Source organism: Chelonoidis abingdonii, chromosome 2, assembly GCF_003597395.2.
Source record: "Chelonoidis abingdonii isolate Lonesome George chromosome 2, CheloAbing_2.0, whole genome shotgun sequence".
In the NCBI taxonomy this organism is placed as follows: domain Eukaryota; kingdom Metazoa; phylum Chordata; order Testudines; family Testudinidae; genus Chelonoidis; species Chelonoidis abingdonii.
Genome location: NC_133770.1, coordinates 120,259,124 through 120,278,628, shown reverse-complemented (window position 1 = coordinate 120,278,628; position 19,505 = coordinate 120,259,124). Strand labels below are relative to the sequence as shown.

Below are 19,505 nucleotides of genomic sequence, written 5' to 3'. Positions count from 1 at the left end.
TTTCTCAATCTGTTTCTACCTCACTTACACACCACACCATCAGGGCAGAAAAGTATGGCTGAATGCTGCAGAGCCCTTTTTTTCCTTCTTTCTACAAACTGTAAGTCAAAGTGCATCAAATACCAAATGAAATATCTGTTGAGATTATGAGCTTTGAACTGTTTAGCTGTTTGCTCACTTCCCAAGGTGAATGCACTTGTGTTGCATGTTCCTTCATCTTGACTCCGTTGCGCTTTAATTGGTTTGTGGCAATATTTTTCCATCAAAGAGAGTCCCTAATGTCTGTTTTATATAACACACTGTCATTTTTGACACTCATGTTTTTAATAGGTTTACCAGGTACCTTCTGCAATACAGACTGTTCTTTTGGCAAGCACAAGGGCTAGCAAACCTGGTCTCTTTCTTTCCCCAGTGCAGCTCAGCTTTGGCACATAATTAATAACAGCTGCTATCAAGTGCTGAAAGCAGTGCATTGCAGAAGAGATATGCTTAGGGCAATAAACAGATTGCCAACCAAATGCTAGCATTGCCCTAACAAAACTGGCATACCAACTTGAGAACAGGCACAACACTGTCTTCAGGTGGCAGCAGCAGGAATCAAAATGATCACGTAGGATCAGCAAGTCTATTCCTAGATGAAATTTCTCTCTAGAAATGGGGAAAGGACAATCATCCTGATCTTCCTGGCTTATGATTAAACAAATATAGTTCTGCTATTCCAGCTCAGAGCTGGCTGGCCAATTTATCTTGTGGGAACCAGCCCTTCCTATGCCTCTGTATGGTGCCAATGCAATGGGGCCCCAATCCTGATTATCTCCTGCAATTCTGGCAACTTCACACCACTCAGACTTAGGGGGATCAAAATGGCAAAATTTGGCCCTAATTGGCCAGCTGCAAATTCCCTCTGCACAAGAGACCTCTCAGTTGGGATAGAGGGGCAAAGTTGGCTTCTATGTCAACTACCCAGGGGCTATGATGGTGGTGGGACAGAGCACCCCCACGCTTCACTAGCTCTCAAGCGGTTGATGGCCCTAGTTCCTAGCTGGAGTTCCTAGTTACCTGGCATAAGGCAGAGCCCTCCCTAGGGGCTCTGACTTATTTTGGGGTTTGGACCATGGCTGGCCATAACTGGCTCCTAACTGTCCTCATCCCCTCCTGAACCAAGTGCAAATAACAAATACAGTGGTGCTCCTTCAGAATAAATGAATTGCTGGAGATATCTACTGGCCAGATTCTGGTATCTTTATTTTAGTTTAGTAGCACCTTAGTCTATGGATAGTTATAATGACTTCAGCAGAATTACTTGGGGAGTAAGATGTGAATAAGGGTATCAGAATTTGTCCTTAAATAAGCACTGGCAGTTACATAACCTCCATATTTAACATATTCAATGTATTTCCTAGAGTAAGTATAAGGAAGTATAAAGGAACAATCCAACCACTGAGGAAATCATATTTATATATCTCAGATAAAACTGAGACGTTCTAAAGGTCCCAACTTTATCTTGGATAAGATGTTTGCAATTATCAGCCAAACATTGTTTATTCCTCACATAAAATTATTCTTGGTTACTAATCTGATGTATGTTATGTCTCATACAGAAAAAAATTAGCTAGAGAGCCTTTCTCGAACTGAACAGCCAACCAGTAAATGAAAAACACAAACATAGAGAGAGAGGATGACCCATACTTGGGCATAGATGGAGGTTAAATGCCAACCTTTTAACCTCAACAAAAATATGGATGTTTAAAACCTGGTAGGTGGTAACAGTCAGATCCTCTACCCCAAGTCTGTCAGAAAGGGAAGATATAATTTACCGCAGTATGTTTCACTCACAATGCTGAGATTCAGCTATTTTTCTGCACTATAACTGTTTTCAGATAAAGGACTGAACTGAGCCCTAGGTGAGTTCAAATTTTAAAACAGAAGAGGTACTATATGCATAAATAAAATGTAATGTCTCAATTTGCAATCTTCATTTGTTTGGCTTTGTGAGAAAATGTTCCTATTGAGGATTACACTGCATGACGTCACTACCAAATTTCTGCATTTTGTGTCTTTCAGGCTTACATAACTGACCTTCCTAAACCAAACTTATAGCCTCTAAAATGATAGCATGTGAAAACTGGCATGTTAAAGCAGAATCTGAATCTCAGGTTTAATGCACAACAGCAGCTGTCATCTTATCTTTAAGTCTACCCTATAAATTATTTACAAACTAAAATAAACTACTAAAGCGGTTGTGAAAATTGTGTGATAAGAGCTTTAGCTTATAGCACAACAAGAATTCTGTTGTTGGCATTAAGATCATGGAATATTTGTATAAAAGTAACTTGAAGAAAGCAATCAGCAATGAACAATAATTACGGCCAAATAGAGGGCTAAGTTCCACTGAGATAAAAAACAGTGAACAACTTATCTGTAGATTGGAAGAAAATAAAGTAAACCTGAAGAGAAACTTTATGGACAGTATTCAGTGTGATCAAACTTGTCTAAAAGATAGTTAGACAGGAAAAGTGTTAATGAGTATGCTGTCCTTCCATTGAAGCCAATAACTTTGCATCTACAATTAACCCTTTTAATAGAACAGCACCTCAAATCCAAACCCATAGCCTGGGCCAGGTGGCCCTGGTGGTCCTGGTGGTCCTTGAGGCCCAGGCTCTCCAGGTTGCCCATCAGCACCTGACTGGCCTTCTGGGCCTGGTGATCCAATATCTCCAGCATCTCCCTAAAGCAAAAGGGCAACAAAATGATTTTACTGAACAGTTATAACACATAGATGTGATTACAGGATTTGTATGACTGAAAATTATGTTCACTGATTCAATTAGGCTGCAGAACAATAATATTCTGGACTTCTTGCACCCAAGGATCAAAAATCACTTTTCAAAAATTATTAAATTAATAATTGCAACATCCTTGTGAAGTAGGGTTTCACCTCATTTTATAAACGGGAAATGGAGACAATGACAGGTGAAGTCATTTGCCTCAACAAAGCAGGGCAGTAGCCAGAATCGTGAACAGAACGCAGGTCCCCTGAATCTCAAGCCCCAGGCAAAAAAAATATTGAAAAATTACAAATATTCATTTTGTTAATCTGCTTTATCTTGGCTTTCTTTCAGCTGTTTTCAGGAAACTTTTGATAGGCAGAATACAATGCCAAACTATGTGTGACACACTATACCTGAAGGATGTTTTTATGCTATACTTCAAAATAAAAGCTTGATCCTTTTACCTTTGGGCCAACTGCACCAGGAAGACCTTGATCACCCTGTAAAATAAAACCAGTGTCAGTTAATTGAGCAGGATTAAATGTTTTAGGCACAGAGAACACAGATATATGCTCTGCTTAATTCAGGTTTCAGGGAATACCTTTGTTGTTGAGTTTATTGAGGTCATAATGCTGGTTTATAATAAGCATTAAAGCTACTGGTTAAAAAATCCAACCTTCAGTTGACTAGTTACATCTGCAAATGACTAGCGCTTCCAGTCTGGTTTGCAGACAGGAAGCAATCTAGTATTTTGATTATTGCAGCAGGTTTTAGAGGTTTGAATCACACAGAATCAAATATCAAGGATGAAATCTTCACCTCATTGAAGTCAATGGGAAAATTCTCATTGAAAGCAATGGGAGCAGGATTTGATCCCAAGCAAATTGTAAGTATGGCCCAGTCAAAGAATGCTAACATTGCTACAGATGTTTTTATGGTTCCACTGTGGTAATCTAGCAACCTGATTTTCTTATACAGACTCAATCTGTGACAAATCTCTGTTTGAAAGGGGTATGGGAACCTTAATAAACAAGCAGAGTTCCTGTATTCGGTGTTCTCTGAATGGCACAGGTCAGACACTGCAAATGTCAGCCTGCCTATATACTCTACAATGGATTGACATCAATCTGTTCTTCTACCTCACTCAGCTTTTATTGAAGCCTCTCTCACACTTTCCATCTCTTTTCCTTGCCGTTCTCTTTCTATTCAGTTTACAGAATAGCCAGAAACCCAGAGTATGAAAACAGATATTTTTTTCCATTCACACTAACTGAATTAATAGCAATACATACAATAGCTGGCCAAATACTATAGCTCCTACACAGACAGACAATGGAAATTTTGACCATATGAGCACTCAACAGAGAGAGTAAACAGCAATGATAAAACAATAGCAGACAAACAAAGACTGATTTGTTAGAAAAAGGAACAACAGGAAGCATGTAAAACTACTCTCGACAGGTGGGAATGGATTTGGCAGACTTGATGGTGCTGCTGTGCACTGACTGTTCTTTGAGCAACTGCAGTGTGCAGAGTGTTTCATTTATAATTTAATTCTTACCAAATACTTACAGTGTGGAAAATAGGCTCCGAGAGATAAGACAACTGGCCTTATCCCTCTTTCTGAGGAATGTGATCTGAATGAAAATGGCATTCTTCCAATTAACCCCTCTCCCCTCCAGACTTTCACCCTAAAATCTGAGATGCAGGTTAATTTAGTTTACTGTAACCAGGCATCTTCATTCCTCTCAGGACCCTCCCAGAGGAACTGATCTTGTCCTACTGAAGTCAACGGGAACTTTGCCATTGACTACAAAGGACACAAGATCAAGCCCTGAGCTCTGGAATTTATTTTAACTCTCTCTGGTCCATGTTGGCTCGGTGTGGGGATCACTGGAATGACCACACAGAGGGGGCCCGAGCACCCCATTTGTACCACAGTACTGCCAACCCTAAGTATTAAAAACTCGTGAATCAGCCTCAACAAAATCATGAGACTGGCTTAAATATCCTGAGATTTTTTAAAGAAAATATTGAGGTTCTTTTTCTTTGCCTTCTGGTTTTTGAGCCTTTAGGGTGCACTTAGGTCCCATTTTCCAGATTTTCTCTGCAACAACAAGGGCCAGAAACTTACTTGATTTTAATGAAAACAGAGATTCTCATGCAATCACTTGACTCCAGAAGCACAAGCTTTAAGAAAACACCAAATATTGCAGCACTCATGACAAAATTGCAATGTAGGCAACATTAGCACCATATAGGTGGCTTACACACAGGCCCGGGCAGAAGAAGAAGATGAGAATGGACTATAGAATCCACAATTTAGTAGTTCCAGTGACCCTAGCGCCCCACAAAAATGTAGCGGAAGATCCGCAGTAGGGAGTTGTGCTGCAGCTATAGGCCACTTTTGGCTGGAGGGATGGATTTCACCTGTCCCATGTACTTTACTTACATAAACCTAATTATTACTCTGCCTTTCTATGGATGAATTACATGTAACTGTTGTACATTATCTATTGAAAAAAATAGGACTGGACGCAACAGGACATTATAAGGTTGTTCAAACAGTCATTTGAGATGTTTTAACAAGCATAAGGAACTGGATTCAGTAAATTATTCAGGGCTTCCTGTGGCTCAGAAGTGACAAAGATTTTATGCAGAACTCAGACCTTAGATTTTTAACTTACTTTTTCTCCTTTCTTTCCAGGAGGGCCAACCATTCCATCAAGTCCAGGATGTCCTTGGGGCCCCTGCGAATGATAGTAGATATAAGCACCTGCCCTCATCACAAAGAAAATACCCTGCCCAAATGACTTTATTTGAACTAATACAACTTAAAAAAATAAACTCTAATATGCCTTAGTAACCTTCTGCTCTAGTGATTTGTATTTCTGAGTTTTCATTTCTGACGTGTTGGTCTTTATGCAACTGAAGAGTGACAATAATACTTAATGAGAAACAACACTCATGTAAGGACTGAGATTACTTGCTATTATGGTCCTGATTCTGCTTTTCTTGCAATCAGCAAGAGGTTTAAGTGTTTGAGGAGTGCAGGATCCGGCTTTATGTTTACTTGGAAATGTTGGCATCTCTACTTCATGGCCCAGATCCTGAATCCCAGCTGTTACCCCTTTCCACCACAGTGACAGTGCCAATGGGGTGGAGAGCCACCCTAACAGGGCACTCAGGGATTCCCCTGACGTCAGGGAACCATTGGATGGCACCGAACTGGTAAAAAGCCTATTTACAATTTTTTTTTTTAATACAGGAAATTGGACAGAAAAAATCTCCTAAGCAGCATTCCTGAGGACCCTGGCTGTGGCCACAGTGGAAGAGGCTGAGACTGGAGCATGTAACACTCTAGCCATCTCCAGCTGAAAGAGTGATCATTCTAGCAAACATAATTTAGAGCTTCCCTTAGGCCCTTTTCCCTGTTCCCAACCCCCAGAGTTGGGGGGTCTGCTCCCACAGACAGGCCCAATACATGTTAAGTGAAACTGGAAGGGGCTCCTGGAGAAAAGAAGAAAGAAGAATGGGGGAAGGGAATTTGCGGGCCCTTGTGAATGGGACTGAGACACAGGAAGAACTGTGGGGAGAGGAAAGGAGAAACAAGAGAGAACGAAAGAGAGCAGGAAAAAAAGGGGAAACTCAGCCACACAGTGTAAAGGAGAAAGAAGGGTCCAACATGGGCAAGCACAGAAGAGACAACAGAATACGGAAGGGGAAAGGGGAGGGCGAGGGGGAAGAAAGAATAAAAAAAATAGAGAGAGGGAAAGGGGTTTCAAAAAGAAACAGAGCCAGATAGAGAATGACAAAGGAAATCATTCGGGGGAGGGACACCCAGAGGTAGAGGGAAAGAATTAAAAGATACACAGTGGCAGACTGGAATTCTCAATCTGTGGGGCCCTAGCTCTCTGCTCAGATCACGATCCCCAACTGGTGTCAGGGTTGTGCCTTTTGCCAGCCCCATTAAAGAGTTTCCAAATTTGGCTAAGTTATCAGCCTTTGAAATTTTTCACTATGCACCTGCTCAGAGAGACTTAAAAGTTTGGTACCTAACTCCCCAGAGATTCTGTCTGTAGTGAGCGTGTTCAAGGTCAGGGCTGCAGGAAGTGAGCAGGAATTTCCCTATAATTCCTCTTTATAGCTGCTTCAGGCCACTGTGGCACTGGGCAACAGAACTCAGGGCAGGGAGACTGTCTCTCCAGTGCTCACAATCAGGATGGCTCTGTCCCCTTCCAGTGGGGGCTGGGCCACATGTAGAGATTGATGAGCCTGCTACAGTCACTGCTGAGAAGCCACCCAGGGATGCAGCATTTGAATTGGCAGCCTGTACATGGATTTGAGATTGTGATAGAGCACAAAATGTGGCAGGTGGTTTCCAAATGTAACACTGCACCATGGAGTGCATTGTCAGCAACAAATGAATGAGGCACTGCACCTCAAATGTTATTACATTTGTCTGGTGCTTTATAGGATGGCCTCTACTGGCCTCACATTTTCCACCCTTCTCTCTTCACTTTCCAGTTCTGCCTTCTGGACCCATATAGTTGATACGGTATAAATTTTTAACATTAACAAAATTGGAATGATTTTCATTATGTTTTAGGTTTATTTTATATTGTACAGTGACTATTTTGGCTGGGAGGGTTGGATTAGCATTAAAATTGTAATTAATTATTCATGATTATGATTCTTACTCATGTGGTGTACAATGATCTGAAGTCTTATCATATGGCTGCACATGTGCTTTATAGCTTTTGAGTAGCCTCAAGTATGCTATTACTATACATTTAAATTCTTTTGCATCTCTTGTCTTTACAAAATTGCACATAAAAATGATTTTTTAAAGAAATGTAACCATATAAATGCTGACAAAAGATGCAATGAGCTATTTCAACTTCATGTATATTTAACAAACAAAACTATATAATCAGATCAATAACAGATGCTACTTAAAGCAGTTAGGAAAAGCGATATTTCCAGTTACAAAAGGCAGTTTTTAATCCAAGGCTTTTCAAGACATTTCCAGTAAGAGACCTCTTAAATAACTAAGTCTTTGATTCAGCCAGGTCCTTAAGCATGGTCTTAACTTTAAACAGATGCGTAGTCCCACTGGAATCAAGACTACTCACATGCTTATGTTACACATGTAGCGTTGCCAGGCATCCAGTTTTCAACCAGAACGCCAGTCAAAAAGGGAGCCTGCGGGCTCCAGTCGGCCTGTTAAAAGTCAGGTCAGCAGTGCATCTGGGGCCCAGGGCTAAGGCAGGCTCCCTGCCTGCCCTAGCTCCCCAGGGCACCCAGAAGCGGTCGCCAGGTCCCTGCAGCCTCTAGACACATGGGTGGCCAGGGAGGCTCCATGCGCAGCTCCGAGGATGGCTCCACAGCTCCAATTGGCCAGAAACCATGAGCAATGGGAGCTGCAGGGGTGGCGTCTGTGGGTGCAAAGACAGTGCATGGAGCCTCCCTGGCCTCCTCTGAGTCTCAAGGCTGCAGGGACATGGTGGCTGCTTCCCAGGAGCCACAGTAAGCGCCGCCAGGATCCCAGATTGTCCTGCAAGATTTGTCAATGAAATTCCTCCAACTTGCAGCAATACACATCAAGAAGCCTGACCTATTTTGGATGCAGTGTTAGACAACGTTTTGTTCAGAATATCACAGCTACATGACTTGTGAGCATCCCTGCAACAAGGATTATAATGTTTTGTTTTTTATAGTAGTGCCATATCCTGATTCCCGGCTATGGCTTCAGAGAGTTCTGACTAAAGCAGAAGCAATGTGGTTCTGATGCAGGGGTAGTGAAAAGAATAGGGAAGGAAACTGGAAGCTAAAGAGCACAAATTTCTGGTGGACTCAAGTAGCAACTTCTCACAAATTATGTCAAAGCTATGGTGGAATCCTGGCTCACAGGAAATAGTTGGGGGAGGGGAACCTTGTTATGTAGAATCCTCTGATGATACTGCAACAGCTGCCATAGTAGTGAGTTGACTCAGAGAGAGGCCACTTGAAATGGAATTTAAGAAGAAGGTCTAGCATGCAAGACATTGCAGAGTGGGTGAAGACTTCTAGTCTCAACAATGTCTTATCTGAAAAAACTTCCATTGATTTCAATGGCTTTGGATGAGGCCCAAAGTATGTACTTAAATCTATCCCTATTCACACAAGCATGCACTTAAGTGATTTGCTGAATCTGGCTTCACTGCTGAATCAGTATCTGAGGCTATGTCTACACTACAAAATACTTCGTTATAATTTATGTTGCAGGGGTGTGAATAAGCCACCCCTGTGAGCAACATAAGTTATACCAACATAAGTTCCAGTGTAGACAGCTCTCCTGCTGAAATAGCTACTGCCTCTTGCAGAGAAAAGAGTTATTAAGCCGATGGGAGAGCTCTCTTCTGTCAGCTTAGAGCATCTTCACAAGGAAGTGCTACAGTGGTACAGCTGTGCCGCTGTAAATGATGTAGTGTAGACATAGTCTTAGACTCTCAGGAGGCACTCAGCTTCAGGCAGGATTGGGCTCCCATGATCATGAATTGATATAGACTATGCCTGAATCTGCCCTGTGAGTTTATAAAGAAAACCCCACCACATCTAGTAGGCTTAGAATCTTGCTACAGTGAAAGAATGCGTCAACAACTATGTACCACCTAGTGAGAAAAATGTTTTGGGGATTTCAACGAAGGTCAAAGGTTTTGTACCTCCTGAACTTGCTGAATCATTCTTAAGTGAGGCCAAAACACTTGAAGTACTTTAATGATTTTCCTTTCTTCCAAAATTTCTTATTTTCCAGATTATACAATTTTCTTGATAACGTTTCATGGACTGTAGCTGCTATGATATGTGATACCATGGCTGAATTTCTTACTGGTCAAAAATTATTATTTATCTTTTTGTGGCTGTTCCTCTCCTCTTCTCGCCCTTTCCTCCTAGTAGAGCTTATTATGGAAGATTATCTTTAAAAAGACACCCAAATAATAAAAAGGAATTTTTTTTGTATATAAAAAAAGATTCCTACTGTTTAGATCACAAACAGAGTATTTTTTAAATTTTAGCAATGTTAAAGATGTTAGACTCAAACAGAATCATTATCATTTCACAATAAATTTTCAAGCAGACCATCTCATCTTGGGAAAACCACTTGACAATATTAAAAAAAAAAAATGGACAGGAATCTCTGCCTTCTCTTTTAGCAAATTTTGTTCTGAAAAACAATGCAAATGTACATTCATGATGATATCTAGTACAAAACTCTTATAACAAGTGCTTTAATTTCAAGCTCTGGTAAGAATCAATATTTTGAATTCAAGTCAGTGAAGTGGCAGTGACACAACCACATAATTATAAATAACTCCACTTTGTCTTCTTCGTAAAAGCAATTCAAATAAAACTTAAATCAGTTTAAAGGATGGTATAGTATGAGAATGAGGAAAACGTAACTACGTACTAGATTTAAGTAATAAAAAGAAACGTCTTTGTGGAGTTATGTTCTTAGGCCCCAGTCCTGAGTCTTATGCACAGGCTTAAAGTGCTCAGTGCATATCGTTAAGCGCGTGCTTAAGTTCTTGCAGAGTCAGGGCATTAGGGCCTGCTACTGTAAAGTCTTACTACCTGGTGTAGCACTTATGAATTATCAAATGGGAAATATTCATGGTAATAGGGCTACGCCCACTAGTAAGTATTTGAAGAAAAGGATATTTAAGGTCTTGTAGCAATGTTGTTAACTCTTACCATTTTTATTGCATGTCTCATGATATTTAGTGCGTTTCTTTAAGCTCAAGCTCCTGGAGTCATGTGCTCAGGTAAGAATCTTAGCTTTCTTTAAAAAAGCTTTTCGGCCAGTGTGGTTGCAGAGAAAAGCTTGAGAATGTGACTGAAATAAAATATTAAAGGTTCAAACACCAGAGTAGATGTATTTATATTTTAAATCTCATGACTTTTCAGCCAACTGCATGATTTTGGGGAAGTGGGGGGGCTGACTCAATTTTTGAATAGTAGGGATGGCAGTGATGCTGCATTCCAGGGTTGCCTAATCTGGGCCAAGAGCAAGACAAACTCTGGGTGAGATCCTCATCCCCCGGCCCCCAACTCCAACCCCTTTATTCCAGTTCAAAGAGCCGGAGTGCTGTAAAAGGGCTGCAGAGGGTGTAGAACAGGTGGAGAAGACTTTCACTCAGTGCAGACACAGCAGAAACCAACTGTAAGGCTAGCATACAAGGACCCAGTGTGAGAAAGCAGCACCCTGAAACCCCCATATTCCCCACTGTGATAGGATTATGATATGTTTTGTACAAAGTATGCTTTGTGAGGCATCATTTTAAAAGTTTTGATCTGCTGAACATTCATATCGTGTTGGATTGTTATGTACAATCATTATATGTAAGGTTATGAAGCATTGCTGTATGTGTTACTGAAATATGTTGTGCGATTGGGAACACCCACAACCAGCATTTCAAGTACAACAACACAGTAGCCAGAGAGCGTTAATGGCTCCTCAACACCCACCCACTATCCCAGAGACTTTTCAGAGAGACCACGTAGACTATGGAGACTGCTTGACCAATGGGGACTGCCTGATTCTCACATCACAGCAAAGACCTTTCCAGCAAGCCTGAAGAAAATATAGAAGAGAGGAAGTGACATAATTACTTGGCATCTTCCCCCCTCCCGCCATTCAATACCTGGAGAAATGTCTGGAGGACAAAGACTTTGAACAGGGGGAGGGAGGTCCCAGGCTCGAAAAGAGTCCAAGCCTGTGTATTGAGGATCTGTAACCTGCTTGTACCATCCGTCAGGGTGAGGCACTGCTTGATTCAAATCCTGTTGAGTTTACAGAACTTAGACTGTGATTTTATTTTAATTCTTAAGTAACCAACTTTGATCTCTATGCTTGATGTTTATAATCACTTAAAATCTATCTTTCTGGAGTTAATAAATCTGTTTTATTTTTATCTAAAACAGTGTGCTTTGGCTGAACTGCTTGAGAAATCTCAGCTCAGGTTACAAAGGCTAGAGTGTGTGCTCTCCACATCAAGGGAGAGGCAGATTAGATAATGAATTTACACTGGCCAGTGCAATATGATACAGTTCTGGGGTGGCTGGGGGGATCATTCATGTGTAATGTGGCGAAGTATGTTGTGCCCTGTGGATGGCTGTGTAAGTGCAGTATCTGCCAGAGGATTGTAGCATGCCAACAGTGTCAGTGTGAGAGACAGCCCAGGTTGGTGGGACAGAGGGCTCAGCAGTCCCACAGTCCAGGTTACACCCCAAAGACAAACTGGGGGCGAGAGGGAGTGTGATGGGGCAGGGCTAAAGGAGGGAGGGGCACATTGGGGTATGGCCACAGCATGCAGCACTGGAAGGCTGCTGTAATTTAAAGGCCCTCAGGGCTGTTTTAAATTAAACCAGGGCCTCTCCAGCCCCTGGAGCAGGTGGGGACTGGGAAGCCACCAAGAGGCTTAAAGTCACCCTAGCCTCAATGCTGTGCTTTCTAAAGCCTCCATGGGGCTAAAATCATTGGGACTCCAGGCAGATTTAAGAATCTGCCCGTGTGGATCCTCTTGCAGGGTCAGAATCTAGTTCTGCAAATATTACTCAAAGCAAAATGTTGGTAAACACATAACATAATATTGTTGCTATGGACAACTACGTAAAGCATTTTAAAACCCATTGACAAATGCTACACACCAATCTGTAGGATAACAGAGGAAAAGGCCAGATTTACACAATATTTTGTTTACCAAATACTTAGAATTTGCTTCCAAATGGAAGTCAATTACATCTTGATTGCAATTATTAATTGTGTAATTAATCAACTATAATAACATAAAAACAGCCACACTGGGTCAGACCAAAGGTCCATCAAGCCCAGTATCCTGTCTTCCGACAGTGGCCAATACCAGGTGCCCTAAAGGGAATGAATGGAACAGGTAATCATCAAGTGATCCATCCCCTGCTGCCCATTCCCAGCTTCTGGCAAACAGAGGCTAGGGACACCAACATTATTCTCAAGGTTCCATGTGTATGCAAACAAAGCTGTTTCTGAAACATGTTGATAAAACAACATGGAGGGAAAATACTGCCTTTTGAGCCCATATTTGTAGGACCACCTTATTTGACCTTAGTGAAACATCTTATTGCAATGCCAGGACCATTAATTTCCTCATCATACACCTATAAATTGTAAAATCAAAGGACATTTAAGTGCAGAAATAAAAGTTACATGAAACTAAGTAAACACTACCTTTAAAATATACATTTTAGCAAACTTTTAGACTCTCTGGGCTTGTTTATACAAGGACACTGAGGAAAATTAATCCAAATAAGGGTTAATTAAAAGTCAGTTAGTTAAACTGCCTAAAAGAGGCCTTAATTTGGTTACAGTGAATTAAGATAAACCAAATTAAGGTAATTTTAATTCCGAATTAGAGTATCCACACAGGAATTTAATGCAATTTAACTAATCCTCTTTTAATTCAATCCTTGAGTTAATTCAGATTAACTCTCCTGAATGTCCCCATGTAGACAAGCCATGTGCTGTTCAACAACAGAATAATTCATGTTTAAGTAAACCTACTGTGCTCTAGTTATCACAGATTTGCATTAGACAAATCAGTACATACACTGTGTATCTTTGGAGCAAAATGAATGCTTTTGGAAAGTTCTGTTACAAAAGTGCCCTAAGGCAGATGGTGATGTAAGGATCTTAATACTGTAATATTCATTTGAAAGATAGTTCTATTCCACATCTTATGAGTTGGGTGAAATCTAGTTATTAGTTGAGTTAAAGCCCCAATGAGACTGATAATTGAAAGGCGAGTTCACACCTAATGTAACTTTAAGCACATCTAAGACAGAGGGGTGCATGTGGGTAGACAGATCATACAAAAACTGACAACAGACATGAACAGAGAAAGGGAGGGAGGCAAGAAAGCCAAGGAAGAGTCCGTAAGCATTGTGTGCCCCTGGACCAAGCTAGAGAGCGTGCTTTGGAGTCTGGTATTGGCTAAAAAGGCTTGGGGGCTGTAAGCTAAGAAACTGCTCCTTTTCTTCTTGGTTCTTTCTGCACTGAGAGACACAGGACTTTGCACATCTCTTGGTAATAAACAAGATTGCATCAAAGAAAATATCAGACTCCATCAGTTTCTGCTTCCAACTGGAACATCCCCAGCGCCCCAAACTCTGACTAACTGCTCGAGTCAGAAAGGGGTAACACTGGTGTCAGGAGCGGGAACCAGTTTCTAAGAAGAGAGATTGTGTCCCAATGTTCCTGCTCAACTAAGATGGAACAAATAATGGAGGCATTTGCAGAATCCAAAACCAGCCTGTGGGATTTAAAACCTAAAATAGGAGCTGGAGGCTTCACAACTTTTTTTTGAAAAAAGACACAAAATGTTTCAGAAAAAGAACAAAAGCAACATCTGCAGGATTCCCAGAAAGGGATGAGGATTGCTTTATAGACAGAGGTCAAATCTCTGTCGGAGCAGCAACTACAAAATGTCCAGACAGGTTGGGAAGCCCAGGTGCATAGCTCCTAAGCTGAAATGGCAAGATAGAAGAGGCCAGCAACCTGACTGCCATAGACCAGAAGTTTTTCCATGAAATAATGGCGACCAGGCAGGCTGTAGCCAGCTTGGAACTCAATAACAGAGATGAGCTGCAGCAAGGACACAAGGAGCTCAAAATTTGGCTCCAGAAGGAAAGGTCACAGATCACAGTGAAAGGGCAGCCAGAGCACTTGGGTAAGACCAGACATTTCCAGCAGTTTTCTACCATCTTTGTAACCCACAGAGGCCTAGAAGGAAGAGGTCGGGTTGTCCCAGCTCAAATTATGCAAAAGCCCACTATCTTTGAGGGAAAAGATATTCTGGGATATTTGGATCAATTGAACATTATTGTTCAAACAACTGGCTAGGAAGAGGGACAGAAAGGGATTTCTATACGGCAGCTTGGCTGGCCTAGCTCTGATGGTGCTGTTGAACTTACCCCCAGAAAAGAGACAGAGCTATCCAGACCTGGTACAAGCCCTTGTCATGTGATTTGGAGCTGGCCAATCTCAGCAGGCCAGGGCATGGAGAGGGAAAGAAGAAACCCCATCTGAACTGAACTGAGGACTTGCAGAGGCTTATGGTCCCAGCATACACAGACACCACTGAGGCCTTCCTAGATACATTGGCTATGGACCAATTTACAGATGATCAGCTTGACTTGAACTTGCAGATCAAGACCAGTGAAAGGAGGCTAGAGACACCTGAGAGGCTATGGAATTTGCCATGGAATGTGAATCTTTCCTTTCAGCAGTGCACCAGAAGAGGAAGCAGCTGCTAGTGAGGAAGACGAAAGTGCATTGCCATGAGCCCGTAATTACGGGTCTGTGTTTAAAAAGGGGAGCTGGCTTGTGATCATATTGAATTATTAGAAAAACTGTTAAATCTGAGTTGTAAAACAAGGGAAATTGCCAATAATGCCAAAATTAAAGGAAAGAGTTCAGTTAAATGAAATTGACCACTAAAAGGATTGTTATAAATTTCAGGCAGGGTGTCTAGCGAAAGCCTCTTTCCCAATTTGGGAAATATGTGATCACCAAATTGAAGGAACAAAGCTTGGTGAAGGTACAAGGATCAGCCCCACAGTTTTTCTTTAGATCTGAGCAGTTAAACGATAATGGGAGTTTGCCTATTGACTTTCTAATAGGATTGGGCTCAGTACAAGGATAGTTGACACAGGCTAAAACACAATGGTTATTAGATCAGACATGCTCAAAAAGGCTAAGAGAATAGGGGATCCAAAACTGAACCACCTAATTGGTGTCTAATGGAGACAGTGACAGGGCAAGAGCACATGGCCCAAAACTGGGAAAACTGCATCTGGAGAATCACAGAACCATAGGGTTAGAAGGACCATAAGGGTCACCTCCTGATCCAACAAACATACAGATTGTACTACTTGGTCCCACAATTGGGGAAAACGACCCATTGAACAGCCATCTTACCAGCTACCAGTAGCAAAAAGTGAAGAGACACCACAGACCATCAGGAAGGCATAACTGAGCCTTCAACTAGCCCTTGGGCCTCACCCGTAATTCTGGTTAAGAAAAAAGATGGTGACATCAGATTTTGAGTAAACTATAGAAAATTAAATGAAGTCACTTTAAAAGATTCTTATCCATTACCACAAATATATGACATCCTGGGTGCTGTAGCAGATTTAGTTTGTTTTTTCACACTAGACCTTAGAAGTGGGTATTGGCAAGTACAGTAACTCCTCTCTTAACGTTGTCCTGATTAACGTTCATTGTTATGTTGCTGATCAATTAGGGAACATGCTTGTTTAAAGTTGTGCAATGTTCCCTTATAACATTGTTTGGCAGCCACCTGCTTTGCCCACTGCTTGCAGGATTCTCTGGAAGAGCAACCGGGGGGGGGGGGGCAGCCCCCCTGCCTACATCAGCTCACCTAAATTCCCTGTAAGATATGTGGTTTAGCAACTGCCCAGCAGCAGTTCAGGTGGCCCTCCCCCCACTGCCATGCTGCTCCTGACCTGCCCTCTGCCTGGGAGGTGCTCCCGGGAGCCTCCTGATTGCTGGGGGAGGAGGGGAGAAGAGAGGTGCTGGTGTCAGGATGTCCTCCTGTTCCTGTCCCAACCCTGCTCCGTACCCCCTCTCCACAAAATGGAGGAGGGGACAGTCACGGGCTTGGGAAGGGGGGGTGGGAGCAGCTTGCAGGAAGCTATTGCTTCCTGTCTGAACTGGTTGATCTGCTTAAAAGGGCAACATACTTGAAGTGAGGTCAGCATACTTAAAGGGATAATGCACCTCTCTCACACTCATGCATACACCCCTCAGCACTGGAAAGTCAGCACCTGTGCAGCCATGCTTGTGCTGTCAGGAGGAGGGACTGGTGCACTCCAGCTGGATAGCATGAGCTCATCATCATGGTCAGTTTTTCCAGGGAAGTGTTTGGAGCAACTGCCCTGCATCTATTGTGTTTCCTCCCTCCTGCCTCAGTCCATGTCTCCTTGTAGAGTGTGAGCTACATTAATAACAGTGTATTAACCCTTGAGGGCTCAGCCGAGTGCTAGTTCATCATTTAGCAGTAAGGTATTCCCTGGGAAATAGTCCACTCTCTTACTCCACCACCTCAAGCAAGCTTCACAATCATTCATTGGTGTGTACAGTATTAAATTGTTTGTTTAAAACTTATACTGTATATAAGTATAAGTCTAGCAAAAAAAAATTCTGGAACCTAACCCCCCCATTTACATTAATTCCTATGGGGAAATTGGATTCACTTAACATCATTTTGCATAAAGTCACATTTTTCAGGAACAGAACTATAACGTTAAGTGAGATGTTATTGTAGAAAAGGATCCAAGAGATGGGGGTGGGGGGCAGTGCTTTCACAGCAGGACATGGCTTGTGCAATTTAAAGTGATGGGTTTTGATTTGTGCAATGTCCCCAGCCACATTAGAAAGGTTAATGGAAAGGGTATTACATGGCATTTCCCTCTCAACCTGTCTGTTATACCTAGATGATATCCTGGTGCATGCTAAAACATTGGTGCCAAAACCAAAACATTTACAAATAGTCAGTGATAAACTGAAGGCAGCCAACATGAAACTGAACCCAAATAAATCAGTGATTTCAAAAAGAGGTAACGTACCTGTGAGGGGTTGGATCACAGAAATCCCCCTGGGAGCTGTCAACTGATGTGCCAAGACTACCTCTGCCCCTGCTTTCCCTGCCAGCTCGGGATCCCAGCACCCTGTCTTGCTGAGCCAGACACTCCTGTCTGCTCCAACAAAGACCCAGGGTCTGAATTACTTGGCCCAAAACTGCAGGTTTACCTGAAAGCAGCTCACAGACGTGTGCTTGTCTTTAACACCCAGATGAGGTCTAAACCCAAATAAATCCGTTTTACCCTGTAAAGTTTATACAGGGTAAACTCAAATTGCTCATCTTCTAGAACACTGATAGAGAGATATGCACACTGGCCAAACTGGGCAGTCAGTATGTAAAAGGATAAATGGACACAAGTCAGATATTAGGAATGGTAATATACAAAAACCTGTAGGAGAACACTTCAACCTTCCTGGCCACACAATAGCAGATTTTAAGGTAGCCATCCTACAGCAGAAAAACTTCAGGACCAGACTTCAAAGAGAAACTGCTGAGCTTCAGTTCATTTGCAAATTTGACACCATCAGCTCAGGATTAAACGAAGACTGTGACTAGCTAGCCAACTACAAAAGCAGTTTCTCCTCCCTTGATGTTCACACCTCGACTACTACTAGAAGAGGGCCTCACCCTCCCTGATTGAACTAACCTCGTTATCTCCAGACTGATAACATATAACGTTAAGTGAGATGTTATTGTAGAGATCAGAGATGGGTGGGGTGCAGTGCTTTCACAGCGGACAGTGGCTTGTGGAATTTAAAGTGATGGGTTTTGATTTGTGCATGTCCCCCAGCCACATTGAGAAAGGTATGGAAAGGTAATTACATGGCATTTCCCTCTCAACCTTGTCTGTTTTATCCTTAGATTTTATCCGGGTGCATCGCAACACATTGCGTGCAAACCAAAACATTTACAATGTCAGTGATAAATGAAGCACCACATGCACTTGAACCCAAATATTCAGTGTTCAAAAAGAGGTATACCTGTGAGGGTTGGTTCCAGAACATCCCCTGAGCTGCACAACTGATGTGCCAAGATACCTCTGCCCTGCTTTCCCTGCCACTCGGGTCCCAACCCTGTCTTGCTGGCCAGACACTCCTGTCTTCTCACAAAGACCCAGGTCTGAATTTACTTGGCCCCAACACTGCAGTTACTGAAGCTCTCACGTGACGTGTGTTGTCTTTAACACCAGTGAGGTCTAACCAAATAAATCCGTTTTGTCGCCCTGGTTCAGTTTTACAGGGGAAACCTGTAAATTGCTACTCTATCTTAGAACTAACTGCGTACGTGCAGCATATCGCACACTAGGCAAAGATGTGACTAGTGTGCGTGTAGCTACGATCAATGATCACAAGTAGATATTAGAAAGTCTCTAACTCTCTCTAACGCTTAGGCCGTTTCACTTCCTGCCACCTCTATCCGCGCTGGTTTTAGGTAGCATCCTACAGCAGATATCAACTTCGGACCAGACTTTCAAGAGAAACTCGTGTGTGAATATCCAGTTCTTTGCAAATTTTGAACCTTCGCTCAGATTAACGAGCCTGGTAACTTAAACTTTAGCCAATACAAAAGCGTTTTTCCTCCCTTTGGATGGTTCACACCTCGACTACTACTGAAGAGGGCCTCCGCTCCCTGAGTTGAACTAACCTCGTTATTCCAGACTGATGTCTCCCTGCGTATACTTATACCTGCCTCTGGAATTTCCATTACATGCATTTGACGAAGTGGGTATTCATCCCGAAGCTTATGCTCCAGTACATTCTGTTACTCTATAAAAGGTGCCACAGGACTCTCTTTGTTGCTTTTTACAGTCCAGACTAACACAGCTATCCCTTGCATACTTGACACCAGGTTAAGATGGATTCCAGTTCGTTGACATGATCACATGTCACTGCAAGACTTCCTTGTCACTTGCCATGCACCGTATAGGTAAGGTAAACCACCCATCGCGGACAACTCGTCCTGGTTAATGGGAGTCATCAAGATTCAAAACACCATTAATGGGCCCACACTTTGAATAATTACAACAGATTAATTTATAATTTCGTTTCAGATA

At 42.2% G+C, this 19,505-nt stretch overlaps 1 protein-coding gene and 1 long non-coding RNA gene across 4 annotated transcripts in view; one reads left to right on the top strand and one right to left on the bottom strand.

Annotated features, from left to right (window-relative positions):
* The window catches only part of LOC142046342 (uncharacterized), a 934,987-nt gene that overhangs the window by 644,435 nt on the left and 271,047 nt on the right, over nucleotides 1-19,505 (top strand). The window lies entirely within an intron of this gene.
* Nucleotides 1-19,505, bottom strand: part of COL15A1 (collagen type XV alpha 1 chain) — a 282,178-nt gene that overhangs the window by 96,119 nt on the left and 166,554 nt on the right. For all 3 annotated transcript variants that reach the window (XM_032765559.2, XM_032765558.2, XM_032765560.2), the window contains exons 14-16: nucleotides 5,459-5,521; nucleotides 3,236-3,271; nucleotides 2,594-2,728 (exon numbers count right to left, since the gene is read on the bottom strand). In XM_032765559.2, the coding sequence (XP_032621450.1) occupies nucleotides 2,594-2,728; nucleotides 3,236-3,271; nucleotides 5,459-5,521 (234 nt within the window). The remainder of the gene's footprint in view (nucleotides 1-2,593; nucleotides 2,729-3,235; nucleotides 3,272-5,458; nucleotides 5,522-19,505) is intronic.